This window comes from Strongylocentrotus purpuratus, unplaced genomic scaffold (assembly GCF_000002235.5).
Source record: "Strongylocentrotus purpuratus isolate Spur 01 unplaced genomic scaffold, Spur_5.0 spur5_scaffold_8, whole genome shotgun sequence".
NCBI lineage: Eukaryota > Metazoa > Echinodermata > Echinoidea > Camarodonta > Strongylocentrotidae > Strongylocentrotus > Strongylocentrotus purpuratus.
In genome coordinates, this window is record NW_022145614.1 from 7,327,816 (window position 1) to 7,336,491 (window position 8,676).

General features: G+C 43.0%; 1 protein-coding gene across 1 annotated transcript; it reads left to right on the forward strand.

Annotated features, from left to right (window-relative positions):
• Positions 1-1,502: 1,502 nt before the first annotated feature.
• On the forward strand, positions 1,503-6,344 carry LOC115920243. Its single transcript, XM_030975590.1, has one exon. It carries the CDS (start codon positions 1,503-1,505, stop codon positions 6,342-6,344), a length of 4,842 nt encoding a protein of 1,613 aa, XP_030831450.1.
• The last annotated feature ends 2,332 nt before the right edge of the window (positions 6,345-8,676 follow it).

Here is an 8,676-nt window from a genome sequence, read left to right on the forward strand (position 1 = left end):
TCGTGAAACACTTAGCTGACAAGTTGCACGACATTGGCGAGATGTCGTTGATCTTGTAGTTATGACGGTTTCGAGAAACGGCCCCTGGATTCCTAATTTGTGCAAATAGTTCATAAATTCATAATTCAAGAAAACATGTGTTACTTACGACATCTAAATATTGAATGTAAATTTGCAAATAAGAGGATACTACAACTCATATCCAACATATATCACTGTGTAGATGCCAAACTAATGCAAGAGCGCCATCTATTGTCGGTTTTAAAATTTAATAAGTTTGAGGGGAGGAAAAGCGCGAATAATCACTGGCAGTAACCCTTGGAAACAAGACAGAATTTTAACCTCTTCTCCCTACTTCATATTTCCGTTTTATGATCTTGTTTGGTTTTGGACAACAATTGGAATGGATGCAATCATTGTATAATAACATTGTGATCGACCCGACGTGAGTAACGTGAAATGTGGTTATAGTAAAGGCTTCAAAATTAAAGTTTTCGAGACATTATATTGGTATTCGACAATTGATTTCTACACTTGCAATTGCAATTCTACAGTACGTGTGAATAGTGTCAGATTGCGAGATATTAAAAGACGGAACGGAGCTGAGAGGAGCGTTGAAACTATAATAAGGTGAACTTGGGTTCTTGGCCAGTCAAAGGTGATCGTGAACAACAAGGGACCAGTGCAGTACCAGTCTGATAAATGAGAATATGACTAGAGAGGTCTATGAGAATAGAGCATGATCACTTGTGGGTGTATTTTGAGTCGAAAGAATGACGTGATTGGGCAGAATACAGTCAGAGAATTAATGTCGAGGTCTAAGCCTAGACCTCCAGACCTAGTCCAAAAAATGGAGAACTAAAGACAGACTATCTGACTACTTCAAGGTCATTTTGCACCCACATTCTAAGTTAAAATTCTAGTTTCACAAGCTAACAGAGGAAGGCCTAACGATGTTAAATAAAGAGACTGGTTAGCATTCAGGAATCTGTTGAAAAGGATAAAGAAATTGGAATCCTGAAATATCTACTTGAGATGTAGACGTAGAATCTACAGTGACTAAGACTAGATTTCTAGACTCCAGTCTAGTATAGAGGTTAGACTAGATCTACATTATATTTAGATGCCCAGAAGGCCAGATGTTACGGTTGATTTGAATGGACAAATGTCAGTCAGAGATTAGCCAAGAATGGAGAATATGTCTACTGGCTACTGCTCTTAATTACAGAAGGCTAGAGTAGAGGGTCTAGTCTAGTGGCATACATACTACTGGAGCTATTTCAGGAAGTTTTTGGAAATCAGAAATATGCCGGTTAGCTGCAGCTGATATCGCCTGAGTTACAAGCGGTGCAGAATATGGAAAGAGGCTGGAAAACCTGCAACAGTGAATGTGGTATAGAAGAATAAGCACATGAAATGCATACTTGAAAGCCTTAGGTTGACAGCAGCCGTCATGGATACAGCCCCACATTAGGATTGTTGTGTCAGTGGATCAGATCATCATGGAAGGGCAGGATGAACAAGATCCAGCTAGTATTCGGATGGACCCGTTACTGCATGATCGAGACCCATGGATGGAAGTCAACCAACTGTTTGACTCTCCTTCAATGAACGCAGGAAAACATTCAGCGATGGAGAGGGTTGAAGTAGATGACAGTGTATCTCAAGTATCAAGCAAATCAACATCACATTCCAGGAAATTTTTGATGGAAACAGCCATGAAGAGAGCAGAATTGCAAGCAAAGTTGAAGAGTTTAAAAAGGAAACAGGAGCTCGAGAAAGAAGAGCAGGACTTAATTAGAAGAAAGGAGCAACTTGCTGTTGAGACCGAATTAGCTGCAGCTACAGCCCAAGCAGCAGCATTACAGCAGTTCGACGATACGGTAGCTTTTCACCAGCCACCTGCATTACCAACCTTTGCTCATGTAACACATATAAGTGATAGGAACCAAACAAGTCACAAAGTCAAGAATGCAGATTGCTCAGAAGAGAGTTCAACGCAAGGACGCAAGAACCGAGAACATTTGCAAGATGTACGAGTAAGTGGAACAAATTCTGATAGTGATGTTGATTGGGTAGAGCTGCAGCGACAACAAACCCAACTTACGTACATGCTCTTAGAATGTCATATGAAGTCTGCCTTACCGCAAAGGAACATTCAGCCTTTCGACGGGAATCCCCTGAACTACCACGCCTTTAAGAGGGCTTTTCAGCATGTAATAGAGTCCAAGACATCGGAGGACTCTGACAAACTATATTATTTGGAACAATATACTAGGGGAAAGGCGAATGAGATGGTCAGAAGCTGCATGTATGGAGGTGATTCCAAGGCAGCATTCAACAAGGCAACAATGCTGCTAGAAAGCAAGTTTGGCGATAAGCATCATGTTCTGGACTCTATGATCATCAAGGCAATGGCATGGCCAAACATTAGAGGTGAGGATCCGGAGGGCCTGCTTAGTTATTCATTGTTTGTGACTGAGCTAGGCAATTTGGCTAAGGACCTACACCTTCAACAGGAGATTGACCACGCACAACACTTGAAGATGGTCATATCAAAGCTGCCGTTCAGGCTGAGAGATAGATGGAGGAGCTATGTCGACGGCATACTCCAGAATCGGGACGAGCCACTCTCATTCAAAGACGTGGTTAGTTTCATTAGTAAACAGGCCCGGATAATCAACAACCCTATCTATGGCAATATTGTAGGACCTGCCAGAGCTGGAGAAACGCAGACAAAGACAAAACCCTTTCCAGGGAAGAAACAGGGCTTCAGCTCCAGCATGAAGAAGAGCGAGGAAGCGAAGTGTTTGTATTGTGATATGGAAAATCACCTTACAGCAGAATGCAAGGCCCTAGGAAAGAAACCTCATGAGGAGAAACTTGCATTTTGCAAATCCAAAGGACTGTGCTTTGCCTGCCTTCAGTCTTCACATCTTGCCAGGGACTGTAAACAGAGGACGACCTGCAAGATTTGTCAGAGGTTACACCCCACCCTTCTTCATAGAGATTGGGCACCATCGAAACAAGTGAAAAGGAATGGTGAATCAGAGAAACAACGTACTAATGACGACGTTGGAGCTAATAGGAAGAAGGAGGAAAGCTCGGAAGGACAAACAGAAGGAGAAGAAATTGGAAATGAAAATTTCCCAGACGTAAAGCGCACGTTATCCAACCGCACTTCTATGCAGGACTCCCAACCGGCCATTGTGCCTGTGACTGTACGCTCAAAGCAGACAGGGAAATGTGTACACACATACGCATTCATTGACAACGGGAGTAACGCAACTTTCTGCACAGAAGAGTTAAAAAACAAACTAAATGCCAGAGGAAGAACGCGCACTATCCAGCTTCAAACATTAACAGATGATAAGCTGGTCAAGACCTGCATACTGCAAGACCTGGAGGTAGCTGATGTGAATGAGAACACATATATACCACTTTCTGACGTCTACATACAGCCCATCCCTGTAGACAAGTCAGACATACTGAGAAGGAATGACATTGCAAGATGGCCCTACTTACAAGAAATAAACTTGCCGGAGATCAATGCAGACGTGGGCATCCTCATTGGCAATAACGTCCCTAAAGCAATGGAACCACTGCAGGTTATCAATAGTCAGAACGACGGACCATTCGCTTGCAAATCTATCATAGGGTGGATGGTTTTTGGAAGCTGCAAGCAAGAGAGAAGTGGGTCCAAGATAGCCTCCCACAGAGTCCACGTGATGGAAGATATTCAGCAACAGCTAAATAATCTCTACAACACTGAGTTTTCAGAACGCTTGATGGAAGATAAAGTCGAAGAATCCAAAGAGGATAAACGATTTATGGAAAAGGTTGAAGGATCCATCAAGCTAACACAAGGGCATTACCAAATCGGACTGCCATTCAAGGGAGACGTCGACCTGCCCAACAACAGGCCCATGGCAGAGCAGAGACTCAACCACCTGCAGAGGAAGTTCGCTAGACAGCCGCAGTTCCATACGGAGTATGCAGGGTTTATGGATAAGGTGCTGAACAAACAGTACGCTGAAAGAGTACCAGAAGACGAGTTCCTTAGAGAAGATGGAAAGATGTGGTTTATTCCTCACCACGGTGTATATCACCCACAGAAGCAAAAAATTAGAGTGGTGTATGACTGTGCAGCTTCTTTCAAGGGCAAGTCACTGAATGACAATCTTCTACAGGGGCCGGACCTCACAAATAGTTTGGTGGGTGTATTAACAAGGTTTCGTCAAGACCGCATAGCAGTAATGGCAGACATAGAAGCCATGTTCTCACAAGTGAAACTGCTAAAGGAAGAAAAGGATCTACATCGATTTCTGTGGTGGCCAGATGGCAATGTCGCTCAACCTATTGAGGAATACCGCATGACTGTTCATGTGTTTGGGGCTAGATCTTCACCAGCTTGTGCCAATTATGCCCTGAAGCGCACAGCAGTAGACTTTGCAGAGGACAAGGTGGCACATATCATCAAGCGCAACTTTTATGTTGACGATTGTTTGTACTCAAGCTCAACAGTCCAGGAAGCTGCAGAGCTATCAGAGGGCCTACAAGAAGCCTGTAAGAAAGGAGGATTCCACCTCACAAAATGGGTGAGCAATGACAGAAGAGTATTGAATGCCATACCCAAGGAGGAGAGAGCAAGTACAGTGCAGGAGCTAGACTTTGACAAGGACAAGTTGCCAACAGAGAGGGCACTTGGCATGCTGTGGCATACAGATGAAGATGTTTTCAGTTTCAAGATTCAACTGAAAGACAAGCCAGCCACAAGGAGGGGTATCTTGTCAACAGTGTGCTCCCTGTTCGATCCACTAGGATGTGCTTCCCCAGTGCTACTCCCTGCAAAGCACTTACTTCAGACCCTCTGCCGACTAGGATTAGGATGGGACGAGACGATTCCACCAGACCTGCTGAAAAAATGGGAAACATGGAAAAGAGAACTCCCAAGACTGTCAGACTTTAAACTTTCCAGGTGTTTGAAGCCAGAGGGGTATGAAAACCCAAAGTCTGTGACACTGCACCATTTTGCAGATGCAAGTGAGAAGGGATATGGAACAGTGTCATACTTGCGAATGGTGAATACCAGGGATGAAGTCCAATGCTCATTCCTCTTGAGCAAATCTAGAGTGGCCCCTCTTAAACAGACGTCGATCCCGAGAATGGAGCTTACAGCCGCCACGGTAGCAGTAAGGATAGACAAAATGGTAAAACAAGAACTTGACATCCCAGTAGATGAGACCTTCTTCTGGACTGATAGTACCTCTGTACTACAGTATATCCAAAGCGAAACAGGGAGGTTTAAGACATTCGTCGCCAACCGAGTTGCCCTGATACAAGAAGGATCTGAATCAAGTCAATGGCACCACATAGAAACTTCGCTGAATCCGGCAGATGTATGCTCCAGGGGAGTCAAGGTAGATCAATTCCTAGCAATGAGATTCTGGAAGGAAGGACCCGAATTTCTTCAAGCTTCAGAGGACCAGTGGCCTAAGCAACCCAGAAATGCATCACACGACGTAAACAATGATCCCGAGGTGAAGAAGAAGAAGATGTACGTTACAGAGGTCTCGGAAGTAACGGCCAGTGAGAGCAAATGTATGGCCACTGCTGTGAGCAAAGAGGAAGAAGATGATGTCCTGGAAAGATTGATCAACCATTATTCAGACTGGTACCACCTCAGAAAGGGAGTAGCATGGCTACTAAAATTGAAAGGGCTGCTGAAAGAGAAAATGAAAGGTCAGCAGAACACACGAGAGAATCCACCCATGTTATTGACAGTGGAAGATATTAGACAAGCTGAGGAAGCAATACTGATACACGTTCAAGACAGAGCGTTCCCAGTAGAGGTTGTGGCTTTGAGGAAACAGGCACACGATGTCAACCAAAGGACAGGAAGGTTGCAGCCAGGGGTCAGAAAATCAAGCCCTATCTACAAATTAGACCCTCAGATGGACAATGGCCTACTTAGAGTAGGAGGAAGACTTAACAAGGCAGCCTTGCCTGAAGAAGCAAAACATCCAGTCATCCTACCAAAGAGAGGACATGTGTCTGAACTCATCTTGCGGCACATTCATGAAAACTCAGGACATATGGGAAGAAACTATGTCTTGGCAAAACTCCAGCAACGATATCACATAGTTGGTGCAATTTCAGCCATCAGGAAAGTCGTCAAGAAATGTGTCAAGTGCCGACGTCAAAGAGGGCGGGTAATCCAACAGAAGATGGCCGACCTACCCATAGACCGACTGAGACCGGACGATCCACCTTTTACACGAGTTGGAGTCGATTATTTTGGGCCGATAGGAGTGAAAAGAGGACGCTCTACAGTCATGGCGTAGTGTTCACTTGCCTCGCCATTCGGGCCATACACATAGAGAAGGCTGATTCACTAGATACGGATTCCTGTATCGCAGCAATTCGGAGATTTATTGCTCGAAGAGGAGCAGTCAGAGAAATGAGATCGGACAATGGAACGAACTTGGTTGGGGCTGAGAAAGAACTAAGAAAAGAACTTGAGAGCTGGAACCAGGCCCAGCTCAGCAACTCACTATTGCAAGTAAACATCAAGTGGACCTTTAATCCACCTGGAGGTTCACACCACGGGGGCGTATGGGAGAGACAGATCAGGACGATTCGACAGCTGCTCTTCTTCCTTACCAAACAGCAGACCATGACGGATGAAAGTTTGCAGACACTCTTCTGTGAAATAGAAGGCATTATCAATTGCAGACCCATCACCAGGGTTTCAGACGATGCTAACGATCTAGAGGCTCTGACACCAAACAAGCTCCTGACGTTGAAGGCTACCCCGATGTTACCCCCATCGGTTAGTAGGCAGACCGACTGCTACGCACGACGTAGATGGCGGCAGGTTCAATATCTGGCAGACGTCTTCTGGCGACGTTGGCTGAGAGAGTACTTGCCGCAGCTCCAGGCCAGGCAGAAGTGGGTACATCCTAGTCGCAACATCCAGGTTGGTGACGTAGTGCTGGTAGTGAACGAGACAGCACCTCGTAACTTCTGGCTCATGGGAGTAATCATCGGCATCACTCCAGATCGACAGGGCATGGTTCGACGGGCGGAGGTGAAGACCAAGACGGGCACCTATTCGCGACCCATCAGCAAACTGTGTCTCCTCTTGGAAGGAGATTCATGAGCACTTTGAATTTGTGAAATTGTGATTCCATAAGAGATATACGCTATTGAGACACCTTTTAAGTTTCTTCACGGGACCAACTCATCAAATTTTGGAGCAAGTCAAGTTGGAAATCAATTTTGGAGTCCGTTTGTGATAATTATATGTGTGAAGTAATAAGTGGTGCGAGCCTAGCGCCGCCATAATAAAGCTCAAGTCTATATTTGGATCAATCGCGAAGCCTTTAATTGTTGGATCACAAGCTTGGAAAATGTTGGTTTTAGAAAAGATTATCATTGTGATATATGGTGCGAGCCTAGCGCCGCCACTTCATGTATTTACCAAGTGAAATGTTTTCATTGGACCAAACGCGAATTTGTTCACTAGGAGTCACAAGTTGGACCACTCTGCACCTTCTATTCTGTCGCGTAATCAAGCCGTAGAGATGGCAGCAGAGGCACAGAGTATGCAGATTCGAAAAAGACTAAAAGACTTGATTATTGTGCAAAATCTGGCTATCATGGACTGGCTAAGGAATAAGCTCAGACTTTGGACATTTAAAAGAAAAGGTCAGATTATTTGAAAATGATATAGACAGAGACTCAGTGAAAATGCATTTTATGTATACATGTAGAAAAGATTCTTGCCAATTTGAATGCTATTTCTAACAGTTTCATAAGCATATTTTGTTATTCAGTGAATTGCATTTGAGGAGTGTAAAATGTATGTACATTGTACAATGTACCTTTGAAATGGTGGGCACAGTGACACAGATGTCTTTTAGAAGTTGAAAGAGAAGATAATAGAAATATTGAATATGTAAAATATATGAATTATTGTTTGATCATCTATGATGTAATTGCTAGAATATGAATATTTAAATTTAAATTTCTGTGACAGAAAAAAGGGAGTAGAAAACAAAAGTCAAATACAAAACTTTGGGTCATGTTCCACTTTTCAGGTAAATATTTGTCAGGAACTCAGGAGAGAAAAATCTTGCATGTATTTAAAATGTCATATGAGATATTTGGAAGCATATTTTGTGTTGCTTTTAAAGTGTAGATTTATGTGAAGTGCATGATTATAAAAGGCAATGGGTTATTATTTTGAAGGATACAATGTAAAGATTTTTTAGGAATCAAGGAATGTATATAATGTGCATATTTGTGTTGACGCAAATATTTGGTGTACAGGTTATTTTAAAGCAGATGCTATTTTGGTTCTGAGACAAAATTTCAAAGAGTTTATACAAGACGATAAAAATTGTATTATGGGCATTAATAGTGCTTAGTGAAGGCAGAACTGTACACACTTGACTATTTTGAAGACGTTAATGTTTTATAGCAAATGAGTTCGTTGTATATAATTAGAGGTGAAATAATTTTGCTATGTTCAGTTTTAGTGTCAGGATATTTACATTTGGAAAGTTCTTTTATAGAAATGGCAGTGTTTGATAGCATGATTTGAACAAATCGTGTCATTTGCTTTGTTGTTACATAGCTACTGTACATATAAAACGACACTTTGCATGCTTA

Coding starts and splice junctions, on each gene's coding strand:
- LOC115920243 (XM_030975590.1), top strand. CDS start 1,503: ATGGAAGGGCAGGATGAACAAGATCCAGCTAGTATTCGGATGGACCCG.